The 14,100-nt window shown below is 43.8% G+C and overlaps 1 protein-coding gene across 1 annotated transcript; it reads right to left on the bottom strand.

Moving 5' to 3' along the window:
- Positions 1-1,623: 1,623 nt before the first annotated feature.
- Positions 1,624-10,588, bottom strand: Tm4sf1 (transmembrane 4 L six family member 1). Its single transcript, XM_038347610.1, has 5 exons — positions 10,024-10,588; positions 8,600-8,689; positions 8,371-8,516; positions 4,689-4,869; positions 1,624-2,413 (listed from the first exon to the last, which is right to left on the bottom strand). The coding sequence occupies exons 1-5, from the start codon at positions 10,198-10,200 to the stop codon at positions 2,399-2,401; spliced, it is 609 nt and encodes a 202-aa protein (XP_038203538.1). The 5' UTR covers positions 10,201-10,588; the 3' UTR covers positions 1,624-2,398.
- Between the last annotated feature and the right edge of the window lie 3,512 nt (positions 10,589-14,100).

The following is a 14,100-nucleotide window of genomic DNA, read 5'->3' as shown; positions in this document are numbered from 1 at the left end:
TTTCATTTAATTATGACTCTGTGTAATAAAGCAAAATAACATCAAAACCAATGTCGCATTTTGATCTAGAGTATTCGTATGTTTTCATATCACATTGAATTGCTATTGGTTCCTCAGAAATCTCAGTTAAATTGACATCTTGTTTCAAAGGTGTGAGTTGTTTTACTTATTAGGCTTCATCTAGAACACATGGACAATTGTCAGCTTGTCTACAGAGGTGAAGAAACACAGTAGAATATCAAGACAACTGCTATGTAATTTTATTTTAAAATTATTTTATTTTATTTTGGGGATAAATGTTTAGTCTCCATGTATGTCTGTGCTCCACATGCAAGAAATGCCTGCAGAAGCCAGAAGAAGGCGTAGGATCCACTGGAGCTGGAGTTACAGATAGTTGTGAGCTGCCATATGAGTGCTGGGACTCAAAACCAGGTCCTCTGGAAGAGCAGTCAGTGCTCTTGACCACTGGGCCATTTCTTTAGCCCCAATTTTAATTTCTTTGATAAATATTCCAATGGGTTGGCTTGCTTCATATGTCTATATATCTTATTTTATATGCTTATAGGCATTATTAGGAAAAGTCTTCAGGTTTCACCAGACTGCCAGAGTGATCATAGCACAAAGACGTGGGAACTTTACAGCAGGTACTGTGCCCAAAGGAAGAGTGCTCCATCTAACAGCAAGTGAAACTCTTGATTAGCTCTTGTCTGTTGCCCAGGACAATGAACCAAGGCCAAGCCTTCTGTACAAGACCCAGGGGTTATGATCTGAATGCATCTGTTTAACACTTGGTCCCTGGATGGTGTTAGGAGGTGCTGTAAACTTTAGAAATGGAACCTAGCTGGAGAAAGTGGGTTGGTGGAGGACATGCTTTTGAAAGTTATATCTGGTCCCCAGCCACTTGATCAACCTGCTTCCTATCTACCATGAAGTGACCAGTGTCCTCCTCTCCATGCTTCTACCACCTTTCCCACAGGACTAGGATCAGTGCAACCCATGACCCCGGACTGAAATCTCTGAAATTGTAGGCAAAATAAATAGTTCTAGCTCCCTTTAAGTAGTTCTGCTAAGCGGAGTGTTAAGGGATCCTTTTACATCAAAACAAATCTAGAACAAGACAAAACCAAACAAAAACGTAAATTTGCATACTGAGAGAGAAAAACATGCTACCTTATCAGGGAGTGTGATGACTGCGGCACCCAGCAGAAAAGAAAGACAGCTAGCTGGCTTGGTAGCCTCAAGAGATAGACTAGCCGTGGTTATCTGTTGACAGAAAGAAGGTAGAAAAGAGGATAAGGCAGGGAAAGCAGGAGAGAGGACCCAGAGGCATAGACGCCACTCAACCTGCAGATCACAGACAGGGAGGGAAAAGCAGGAGCTGTAGGACAAAGGCATTGGTGTGCTTTACTGTGTATATTCACTGTAGGTCACCTTCCGAATCCAGTCCTGCTAAGCTAGAAACCAGTTCTCTGGAACCAATAATCTGCACTCTCCCTAAGTGTTAGGGAGAGTCATGTAGAGAGGACTCTCCCTAAGTGTTAGGGAGACGTCCTCTCTACATGACTCTGATAAATTACCTGACCGGAGAGGTTGCCTCTTCTCACATAAAACCAAAACAACGGCTTAATGGTAGAGAAAATTCATTTTGTGCTCAACAAGCAAGTTTGGGGGCATCCCCTTTGTGGTCTTCAGTTCCCTACCCCACCAAACCCGTTTTCCCACCGCGGCCATCAACTGTTTTCTTGCCATTTCCCATCTTCGTTCTTGCCCAACCATCCTGCCCTTCCCCTTTACACACACAGTCTCTGTCTTTGAAGGGCACAAAGCTTTCTACATGAGAGAAAACTCCAGCATCTAGCAGTGTTTGCAGCCGCTAGCAGCTTTACATATTTTCCTGTCCCATACTTGGGTGAGTGCTTTCTCCATGAGCCTTCCAAATCCAGGCAAGGGCTTTTCTCTCACTTCAAGGGGTCTCTTAAATATTAGTACACATCCACATGGGAAACACCATATAAACAGTTAAAACTGTCTTTTCAGGGATTTTGGTCCTTCCTGGTCTTAAAAGGGAAACCGGAGGTCTTTTATTTAAAATACACATATGCACAGTAGTTAAATGTGATTTTTACCTTAAATATTGAAGAGTTTATGTCAGCCACGCTGAGAACAGTCATTCAGTCTGTAAAATGCCATTAGAGTGAGGGCAGCCTGTTGCCTCATTCTTTAAAACAAAGTTTGCTTGCTAGCTGCAAACACTGACATCACATGAGGATGTCAGCACATTTCTTTATAAAAGCAGAATGTATGGAATATGATACACCAGTGCAAAGTCACATAACGCCAGTAAAATATACAAGATACGATGAAATAAAGGAAGCGTGTGGTTCTGTCTTGGGTTCTTTCAGCAGTCGTATTGCTGGAAAGAAAATGAAATTTACATTAGGCTATGATCTGATGTGGGAGAGTCTTCTGTTTGAGTTGATTTCATTGGCTAATAAAGAAACTGCCTGGCCCATTTGATAGACCGCCCCTTAGGTGGGTGGAGTAGACAGAACAGGAAGAGGAAGTGAGGTAGAAGGATCAGTAAGATGCTACGCCTCTCCTAAGTTAGACAGACTGCCATGCCTCTGCTCAGGGAGCCAGACGCTATGAAGCTCCAGCCCAAGATGGACGTATGCTAGAAACTAAACGGTAAGGCACCACTTCATGGTGCTACACAGATTATTAGATATGGGTTAATCAAGATGTGAGTAAGAGGCTGTAAATAATGGGCCAGGCAGTATTTAAAAGAATACAATTTGTGTGTTGTTATTTCGGGGTATAAGCTAGCCGGTGGCTGGGAGCTGGGCAGGATGAAAAGCAGGCCTGCCAGCAGCTCATCACTACAATGATCAGCGTCAACACATGGGGGGAGTCTGTGTACTTTGCATCCCTATTCAAAGCAATCATAACACAGAGTGACTGCAATTTTTATCGAAACCTAGCCAACCACACCTAGAGCTCAGACAAGGCTCACCAAATGTTTCCTAAACAAACCGAACCCACTTTCTTTCCCAGGAAAGCTTATAGAAAGTGTTCATGGAAAACTGCAGGATATTGACACAGAATTGACTTGTAGTGTGTCTGTGTGGGTCTCTACTCTGGAGGAGTAATTTAAAAGGACGTCATGGGAACTTCCCACTGGTGTGGGCTTACTGTGGGTCACCTTTCCTATCAAATGCTACCAAGCTGGGAGGCAGCTCTCATGGATTAAATACCCTGTCCTGAGACAGCATCTTTTGTCATGCACATAAAGGTAATAGATCCTCCTAAATGTTAGGGAGAGGAGCCCATTCTACAGTGTCTCCTATGAGGACCCATGCGCTTGCCTACAATTCAAGAGACTACCTCTCCTCACAAAACACAGAACCAATTTTGTCCACCTGACTCCTTCTGCCTGTACCCCAAATGCACGGAAGTTGAGCAGTAGCTAAGTTTATGCTCTGCTTCCTATGAGTTTCAAGGGTGAGCAGGGGTTTTGTATTTAAGAATTACTCCCAAAGGTTTTATTCTATTCTCCTTCCCCTCAGTTGCCTGAAAAACAACGCTGTTCTGAAGTTTTCCAACTTGGCTGTTCTCTTGGAAATTTGTCAGGATCCCCAAGGAATTCTTAATCTTGTGATACTTGCCTGGTAGGGAAAGCTAGAAGTTTATTCTAAATTCTCAGAATGCGTAGAAAATTCCTGTATATTTACAGCCAGGGTTTTCCTGGTAGCAGTGACTTTTGGTCTCTATTAGGGTTTTGTTTTGTTTTTTGCTTTATTCTTAAAGAAAGTCAGAAGATACAGAATTAGAGGGATAAATAGAATGGGATCTAAAATATAAATAAAAAAGTTTGCTTACTTCACCTTGTTTTAAAGAATAAGACATTGGACAGTGACTTCCCAAAATGGGCCAGATCTTAACTTCCAATTGTTCAATAATAGATATTTTTAGGAAGAGAAAGAAAATAAAACTTTCTCCATGACAAGCACGTGGATATTTGACTCCTAAGTCATATCCCCAGGAAACCAGAGCTTCCTGGCTTTCTCTCACATAGAAAATTTCTTTCAGAATGCTACTCAAAAGCTAATTGTACTCCAGGCTTACTGCATAGGCATTTTTGTTATTCCTTATTAGGGCAGAATTACAGAGAATCCATCAGGATAGGAAGTACAGCGTATATGTTAAGAGGAAGGGCTTGGGCGAAGAACTGAAGTCTGTTACCTCCTGCCTAAGGGATCTTGAACATCTTGTTTATTGCTTGAGTCAGACTCATCTGGAGAGTGAATTTGGTGTTACATCGGATGGAATCAATTTTGGTTACTATTGATGTGTACTTAGGAACGTGAAGGCAAGCATCTCGGACGTACCTATGTAGCTGTAACCAGAGCGGGGTGAGTGAAACATACACGGATTGACTTGAAAGAGGTACCGTGTCTATGGGCAAGGGCTCCTGCGCCCACAGAGCCATCTGCAAACCAATATAACGGAGTCTATGAGACTCCTTACCAAAGCCAAAGTGAATAGATAAATGCAAAGATGAAGTAAGAATAAGTGCGGGTAGGTTAAGCGTGTCTGGTTCTGCCTTTTCTCTTTGATGGGAAGAATGGTGCCTTGTGGCAACTGAACACTACAGGGCTAGGCCTCGACGTCGCCACACGAGTTCTCACCTGTTGGTGGGAGCAGCAGCAGCCACATATGCCACCGAGCACTTCATTTATGACTTGAGTGAGACACAAGATGAATTCAATTCCCCCGAATGCCAAGAGGATAGAAAATAGAGTCACATTCCATTCCACAATATTCTTCGGTTCATAGCACTGGGACCATGTGGTGGGCTCCAGAAGATACCTGTGGGCAGAAGAGAAACATGGATTAGAGGATATCTCGTGACTTCTTCATTTGGAAGCATGTATTCAGAAACGCAGAATTGAATTAACACAACAATGTGTGCTAGATTCTGGTACAACATGCCAATCCAACAAATGGCAAGTTGCAGCCCACAGGTTATTGCAATGATAAACGTACAATTAAAGCACCAATTTTGACATTCATCTAGGATTCTGTGGTTAAAATATTCTCACATTAAAGATTTTTATATTCTTTAAAACACATATGATTTCTCGTGAGAAAAAAAAACAAAGCTATGTTTGCATCATATTTAAATCCAAGTCATGTGTCCTATGGATGAAAACTAAAAGAAGACATGGAAAATGGAAGCAATTCATATTGGAGGGGAGTAAACTTATAAAGTATATTTTTATTCTGTTACCCCCTAGATGTTATCATTGTTTTAGTTATTATATATGGGAAAGATATTGAGTAAATATTTATTTGGAAAATGTATTTTACATTCAATTTTTAAACTTTAAGGCATTAATTTAGATCATTTCATTAAGACACTAAACAACTTTCTTTTTGAAAATTATCCAAATTCTGCCAAGTTAGAATTCAAGGGGTCTTTTTTGTCAAAAAGTTTTGTTGACATAATTTTTTTTAATTTTTATTTTAAGTGAAAGGTTAATTGTCAATAGACTGTGCAAGGGCTTAAATCCAGCCTCTTTCCCTCGTGGTGCTGTGCCCATGCCTCTGTGGCAATGGAAAAGGCAAACACCTTTCCTTCAGCTGTTTGTGATTACTGGGCTGCTGTGTGTTCAAAACTGAGCTGCAGCTGGGACATACCAGTGGGCTCTGTCCTTCAATACGGACTCTAACAGAAGAGCAAGGATTAAGAATGCCAAGTGCACTGAGCGGGGACACAAAGTGTGGAAGGTTTCCAAGGAAACACACCTAACAGAGAAAATGCTTATACACCTCCTCAGCAAGACTGAGCTCCATGGAGGCAGAGCAGAGCCTGTTCTTCTTAAACCCAGCCTCCAGCAGTGTCTGGGACATGGTGCGTGTTAAAAACCACAGCAGGATAAATAACAACTAGAACTCGTTTTGTTAAAAATCATCAGGCCTTGTGAAGGTCGTGTATGCCTAAGTGTGTGAGTGCATGTGTGAGTGTGTGTGCATGCGTGTGTGTGAGTGTGTGTGCATGTGTGTGCCTGCGTGTGTGCATGCTTGTGTGTGTGTGTGTGTGTGTGTGTGTGTGTGTGTGTGTTGGATTTCTTTTCTAGAATGTCATCCCTTGCTACCTCACGGAGTATTTGGATTCCCAGTGCAGTAGAAGTAAACCATGTGGGACCATCAAGGAGTGACTTAACCCACGAAGAGGCCTGGTTCCATTCCTTATCACATCTCCCTACCCCAGCTTGAAACCAGATGTCTAACTTTGGAACAGTACACTGAGCCACTAAGATATTCAACCTGTTGATTTAAAACAAACCACACTCCACCCCTAAAAAAACAAAAGAGAAGTCTGTCAGTCTGGCCCTGTGTTTCTGCTTGTCAATGGAACAACAATGTCTGTTTTTCAGGTCACAGAGTCAAAATTTTCTTTGGCTTCTCCTTAACTACTGAAAAGCTAATCGGTGGTTTGGAACTGTTACTTCTCTACATATTGAGATCCCTGGACAGATTCAAATAAAGAGTGATCTAGAAAAAGAGAAAGATTTTTTTTTGGAAGCATAAGTGAGTAATGGAAGACATGTACACATGGCTCTTAAAATCTGCTGAGTGATAGACATAACCCTCCATGCATCCCAGCTGCATGCATCATGACTGTCCTCAGAGCTGGTTTCATGCAACCCTTCTGCATGCGTGGACAAACATGAATCATTTTCTATGAGCACATTATGTTCTGAACAAAGATGAATCACTCTGGTGACATTAAGCCTCCAGCTCCCGCAAGGAGTAGTTTCCCTCCAGAGGCTATTATTCGGCCGTGTTCATCCTAAGGTAATGCTGGTACTGCTCACAGTGTGTCACCCTGCACACAAACATTTCACACGTACATCATCTCATTAGGGCTCGTGGCAACTGCAGGTGGAGTCACCGAGACACAGAGAGCTCAGTTCACTCCTCCCTGTGCTCAGAGAGTGAGTGCGGAGCTGAGATTGGAGAAAAATTCCCAACTTTTCTCTCGTGGAGGAACAATCACACTTTCTCTCCCCCCTCTTTCTCTCTCCACAGGCTTGTCATACAATTCATGAGGAACAATATTATTGATAATATAACGTACAATCCATGGTCATTACTATTATTTTCATCTTTGTCTTTCAAAAACTTGACCTTTAAAATTCAAACTTAAGCTGAATCAGACCTGGGGTCAGGGCTAAAGAGCATGTGCTGCTCTGGCGTAGAGAGTTACCCTAATTCAGTTCCTCACACTCACACCAGGCCACTCACAACCGCCTGTGAGTCCAGCTCCAGAACACATGAAATCTTCTTCTGGATGCTGTGGGCACCTGTACACACACACACACACACACACGAGACATGTATACACTCACATATCTATACACACATGTATACATTCACACACATGTATACACACACATCTACACATACATGCATACACTCACACACATGTATACAGTCACACATCTACACACACGTATACATTCACACACACATGCATACACATATGCATACACACATGCATACACTTATACACACATGCATGTGCTCACACACATGTATACACTCACACATCTACTCATACATGCATATACTCACACACACATGCATACACTCACACACACACATAAAAATTAAAAATGGAAATAAAATCTCTTCCTTTATAGAAACAAGTCCGTAAAGGACAAACAATGCTCATTCATTTCCACATATACCAGTTTCCACCAGCTTTTCTATTCTGTTCCTTTGTCATAACAAATAAAAAGAAAATACCAACACAAGAAAATGGGTCCTCACAATTACACTGAAGTTAGAGTTCTGGCTAAGACCTTTCCTATGTCTCCTGATAACTTAAATCAAGAGTGTTTACATGTGACACGTGAGCCAGCATATGCAGGTGTAGGGTAGGAGCATTGTTTGCCCTGGGCTTTGATTACATAAGGACACTCTAATACTTTTTTTATAAATTAGTAAAATGTGTTGCCTTTGATCTTCTCATCATTGTGGTTTAATGTATCCAAGCGTACACTCTGTACGGCAGACAGGCTGGGCTAAGAGAGTCACTGGGACTTTCTAGCAATGAGATCTTGGATAGGTCACTTCATCTTTCCCTGCCTCTTTTTCTCATTTGTAAAAGAAGTAACTATGGGAATGTCTACATAGGGCTGTTGCAAGAACAAAGTCAGCAGCTAGAATTTCTCAGGGCTGATGGTTGCTTATCCACGTGTGAGATGCTGAAAGGTGATACAGGGTAGATGGGCAGGTGGACGACTTAGTTTCATGTGTGGTGGTTAAGACTGCGTTCCTAGGCAGAGAACAATTACGTACTGTCCGTCAGTGTCGGCAAAGGTGTAGTTCCACACACCGTGGGAATCGCGACATTTTGGTCCTTCTGCCAAACCCAGCGCTGCCACAATGACACAGTAGCCAGATCCCGCAATGCCGATGAGAGCCGCCATGATAGAAGAAAGCATCTAGGGAGAGAAAAAGCAAGAATTAAGCCGCTGCCCTGCATCAGAAAAGGAGCCCTTTCACCGGAGGCAGTGCAAGGACTTACTGTGCATCTCTTGCCGTAGCTGTCCCGGCTGCAACAACCACAGCAATCGTCTTCCTCCAGCCCGATGAACACAAACGCCGGCAGGAGTATCTGGTCAGAAGACGACAGAATCAAGTCATTGTCTTTCCCTGAGCGCATGTGGCCAGGGTTAGGATTTCTGTAACACATATCTATTTCTGATTATTAGAATAACCAAATAGCACAAACGATGGGAAAAACCTGAGGAGAAACAAAAGTATTACATTTGCTCGTTTCCATGTACAACGGGTGAGCACGCAGAATGTGAAATGCTAATCTCTAAATGTGAGGTTTGGGAGAATCCCTAACATGTTTTCCTAGGACACCTGTCAGCGCTGTTATTTAAATCTGATTTTCCCGCTTGTCAAACACATATCAAATCTTGAGTAAAATGGCTGAAACATTTTCAGTAGGTAAAAAAAAAAGATAAAAGATTTAGTATAAAAAAAAAACATGATCTGTTTCAACTAAGCAGTGATGCTTGTCAAATAAGGATGAACTACTTGACGTTTAAGGCCAAAGACTCCAAGCACAGCGGATATTAAGCAGTGACTTTGTTTGCTCATGTAATTGCATCTGTGTTAATTACGGGAACATGAATGAATGGTAATGATGCTTACATTCAAAGCACACTTGCCAAGCCACGTTACCGTGAGTATATTAGGTCGAACTGTCTTAACACCTTTTAGTTGGCAAAGAAAAATCGTCTTCTCTATGACAGTAACAACTCCATAAAACTTCTCTTTGCAATTCTTAGTTCCAGCATTTTAAATGAGCAAACCCAAATGTGTCCACATTCCATGTGTGTTGAGGTCAAAGCTAAATGTGTCAAGTAAATTTCCTCTCAGCTTCAACTAAAACCAAACTGTGGATAAAACAACACATTCCCCCATTAGACTGGCACTAACCTGCTTCCAACCTGAAACCCAGAAGAAAGCCTGCAGTTATCTGAAAATACCAGTGCAATCACTTAGTATTTCCCCTATCACAGATGCTGGGAAAGAAGCAACAGAGACTAATTTAGACCCCAGACTCTTCTTTTGGAACCAGCCCACTCTCTTCAGCTCCCGGGAGCAAATGAGACGTGGCTGCCACTCCAGCACTCAGAAACTCGATAGCCTCTCAAATCTTGAAAAGTGGTTGTTTTTCAAGCTGTACAAGAAAAGCTTCAGGGAACAGAGAGTTCACTCTAAGGTAAAAGATTTTACTCAGACAACATCTGCTGAGATTAGTAAAAGGTTTAACGCAGCCTAACGATATTCCGCTTTCACAGAGAAGAGCAGCAACAGCAACAGCATCCGCAGGATTTATGGGTAGGCATTATAGAAAACTTCCCGTGAGAAGAATGCACACTGCCATTCAAGAGGAGAGGAATTCCGTAGTGGAAAGAGTTCAGAGTAACTTACCAGCAGACCTCCGCCTACGATGCCAGCAAAGAACCACACAAAGCGGCTGAGGTGGTCGTCGTAAGCATACTTGGTTTCCCCGTTGGGGAAGTAGAGCAAAATGTTTGCTACGATGCAGAGGACAGCAAACCACACCAGAGAGTGTCCGATGTATCTTGTACACTTGCCAGAGCACATGGTGGCAGCAGGAGCCCTACAACCTTTCCCCCTTTCCTCTCGTCGTCAGTTCAGTGATGCCCCGAATCAGACAAGTGTGCCCGTTTGTGGAGAAAAGCCGACGCCGCTCACAGCCCATTCCTGCTACTACTTAAATAGGGCCAGGTTTTAGTGCCAGTAAATGAGGTCCTTTGCTTCTATTGGTCCAGACTCCAGGCTCCCATTGGGGTGGAGGGGTGTGAAGGGATGCCCCGCCCTTCAAATGAAATCCTTGGGACCGTGAAAGCAGGAGTAGGATGTGAGAAAACAGCCTCAGTCACAGGCAGGAGAGAAAATGAGTAATCCACTGTGCAGCTTGCTTACAGGATAGGGATGACGGGGAAGTCTGGCACAGCTTCACGTAACTGCCCAGAGCCCGTGCTGGGACGCTTCGAGGCTTTGAAAGAGCTGGGATTTTTCTCTTGCAACCGTTTGGCCAGCTTCCAGTCCGAGGTGGTGTTCACTTCTGCATCAGCACCGATTTAATTTGGGACCTGGGGCAAGTTTCCTCAGCTCTGAGCTCATTTCCTTGTATGTTTAAAACAAAGTGCCCAAGCTGTCACCCACAGATTTAAGGAGGCTGCTGGGAAAATTGCAGTGACTTCCTTTCCTCTGCCTGCGGCTACTTATGCTTAACAGATCCCATAGCCTGCTTTCCTGGATGGCGCGGTGGAGGGCATCTGCCCCACAGCAAGATGGTATCCAGCGACACAACAGCTCAAACATCCCTGACTAACAATGTGCTGCGAAGCAGTGCCAGGGTCAGAGAAGGAAGGCCCCCAGCATGGCTTAGGGAGGGGGAGATGGAAGAAGAGATCCACTCATGTGCCCTTCCTCGATAGGTCAGCAGAGGAAGCTGAGAAAGGCTGGTGACCCCAGAGACTCCAGTTTAGACCAGATGTAACCCACAACTATCTAGTAGAATACAGGCTAACTACGTTGGGATACATACTAAACACTGCGTAAGGAGGCCAAGGATGAAAGGGACTTTCTAGTGACCGGGGATTAAACTGGGGTGAGGTCACAATGTCAGCTGGGCTGAAGAAATAAATGAATGTCAATGCAGAAAATCCTGAACCATCTGGATGTGTGCAGAGTGAGTCCCCAGAAAAGTCTCACTTTGTTACCAACACACTTTTAACGATGGGGTCTGTGGTCTCTGTGTTTGATTGTGAGTCCTGTTTAGGGACAGCATCCCATAGCTGATAAAGCTGAGACAGCAATATGGGTGAATGACAGAATTAATTAATTAATTGTTTAGAAACACTTAGAAACGACTTTTCCTAAAAAGCACCCACTCCTCGCTTTGCCTACAAGATTAACAAGAACAGCCGGGCGGTGGTGGCGCACGCCTTTAATCCCAGCACTCGGGAGGCAGAGACAGGCGGATCTCTGTGAGTTTGAGGCCAGCCTGGTCTACAAGAGCTAGTTCCAGGACAGGCTCTAAAAAAGCTGCAGAGAAACCCTGTCTCGAAAAACCAAAAAAAAAAAAGAAAAGAAAAGAAAAAAAGATTAACAAGAACAGAAGAGAGCCTGGCATCTTTACTTGTGGCTTGCGCTTGTCTCCTCTGCTCTGGCGGCCCTACTGACCTGAACATGCTGCTATGTAGATCATTCGAGATGTGTCTGCCTAGGAATTGGTAACCTCCCCCTCCCCCCGCCGCAGCCAGTCTCATTCTCCTTCAAGGAGACCAGCATGAGATAGAGGACCAGGTGTCTTACTGTCAATCTTCTAGGCCTCCCAAAGGCATCTGATGGTCTCTGGTCATCTCATCATGGATTACGGAAACAGCTGAACCTGGTAGAAGATGCCACACTCCACGTGAGGGCAGTTCTTCACAGCGGGAGGCTGTACCGTGGAGTTCTCTTTAATAATCTGCAGGGAACCAGCTTGCCCCCTCACGCCACCAGAAGCTCTTCAGAACCCTGGCAGAGCCATCACTTTTACCCCCAACTGCCCCAGGTCCTTCTCTAAAGATAAAGCTCACTCAGTACACTGAAGATGAACTTGGGGGTCACTGGACCACTTTGTTTGTTCCTATTCGCAGTCCGCTGACTAAACCTCATTTCTCTGTGTTTTATCACAATTTATCTCTCTAAGCGGCATATTGGGACTTCTGCCTTCTAGCTCTGTGGACTGAGGCAAATCACTTCCCTTTCAGAGCCGTCCCCTGGTCTGCTCAACAACGACACTAGATGAGTGTCTGAACCAGGGACTTAGCAAGTCCGTGAGTGTGTTGGATGATAACTTTTCTCTCCTCGAGGGAATAAAACTCAGCAATGCCCTTGTACACAAACCATCGCTTTCTCGTTGTTTCTAGAGATTCATAAGCTGTAATTGAAGTTAATTAGTAGATCCATTCTACACTTCTCAAGGTGTAGCCAGTCTGGAGACCACTTAAATTACACAGGAAGATTTAGGTCTTAACCTCAGTAAAACGAAAAGAAAGTTTTAGGTGGGAAAAGGCAACATGTGTTTTGGTTTTGGTTTTTGAGACAGGGTTTCTCTGTGTAGCCTTGGCTCTCCTGGAACTCGATCTGTAGATCAGAATGGCCTCGAACTCACAGAGATCCGCCTGCCTCTGCCTCTTCGGGGCTGAGATTAAAGGTGGGTGCCACCACTGCCTGACTCAATATGTATTTTTATCCCTCTACATGAGTCATTTGTTCTCTCAAGTTAAGGAGCCAGAACTCCAAAGAAAGTATCAGTCCTGCCTGATCCTCCCTGAGGACCTCCTTCAATGCTCTCTAGCTACGGCCAACATGTGGTGAACTGTAAGCCACTTGCACGGGGCCTGTTGCAAAGCTTGGGTGTAAGGTATTTTCAAATGAACTGACAGAATTGCCTTGTCCTTTTGGGAGGACAAATTGAGGGCCACAGGGTAGCCAATTCCCCTCCCTTAACCTTTGGCGAGGAGAGAGCACAGGTGTAGCTGCCATACCTGTCCCGAAGGTTCCTTTGTGATACATCCTTTCTCATGCCCTCCTCCTATGACTTCTTCAGTGTCCTGTGCTTCTACTCTACAGTTGCTCCCCTAACCTCTGAAGAAACAGAGCTGTTTCTGGTTTGGGTTTTTGGCTTAAAACTAAGTATGCTTTGGGGAAGATAATTGCTTAACCATATGGCCATGTTCCTAACCAAACCTTAGTCAAGGTCTTCCTTTTGACCACGAACCTGTTTGATATCCACAATTGCCACTTCCATAGAGGCTTTATGGTCTCAGTTAACCCCACAGTCCTTGGTGCTGCTCCTGCCTCTGTTTCTGCTCCGAGCATCAACTTCTCTTTGAGCATTATTTTGTGGGACTTTACTCACAGGCAAGTTTATAATAAGAGAGGCAAGCTGCTTGTTGGTTCCTGGCTGCTTAGACCCGAAATAATCACACAGAAACCATATTATTTAAATCACTGCTTGGCCCATTAGCTCTAGCTTCTTATTTGCTAACTCCTACATATTAATTTAACCCATCTCCATTAATCTGTGTATTGCCAAGTGGCAATGGCTTACCAGCAAAGTTTCAGCATGTTTGACTCTGGTCGTGGCTCCATGGCATCTCTCTGACTCCGCCCTTCTTTTTCCCAGCATTCAGCCTAGCTTTCCCTGCCTACGTAAGTTCTGCCTTGCTATAGGTCCAAAGCAGTTTCTTTATTCATTAATGGTAATCACAGCACACAGAGGGGACTCCCACATCACAAATTGATGTGAAAATCTGAAATCCAGAATACTTCAAAATCTGACACCTTTTCAGTACTGATGTGATAGCACCCATTGAAAAGTTCCTATCTGACCTCATGGAGTGGGCTGCCATCAAAGCACTGGTTCAACACCTGCTTCTTTGGTACTTTCTTTGCATGTGCAAGGTCATACCTAACCCCTAAGGT

Source organism: Arvicola amphibius, chromosome 11 (assembly GCF_903992535.2).
Source record: "Arvicola amphibius chromosome 11, mArvAmp1.2, whole genome shotgun sequence".
In the NCBI taxonomy this organism is placed as follows: domain Eukaryota; kingdom Metazoa; phylum Chordata; class Mammalia; order Rodentia; family Cricetidae; genus Arvicola; species Arvicola amphibius.
Note: the sequence above shows the minus strand (reverse complement) of the source record. Positions and strands in the feature narration are given on the sequence as shown.

Excerpts from the sequence above, each read along its gene's own strand:
- Tm4sf1 (XM_038347610.1), bottom strand. The coding sequence starts at position 10,200 with ATGTGCTCTGGCAAGTGTACAAGATACATCGGACACTCTCTGGTGTGG. Across the intron at positions 8,517-8,599 it reads GCTACGGCAAGAGATGCACA|ATGCTTTCTTCTATCATGGC; the intron begins GTAAGTCCTTGC and ends TTCTCTCCCTAG. Across the intron at positions 4,870-8,370 it reads TTTGCCGACACTGACGGACA|GTATCTTCTGGAGCCCACCA; the intron begins GTACGTAATTGT and ends TTCTGCCCACAG.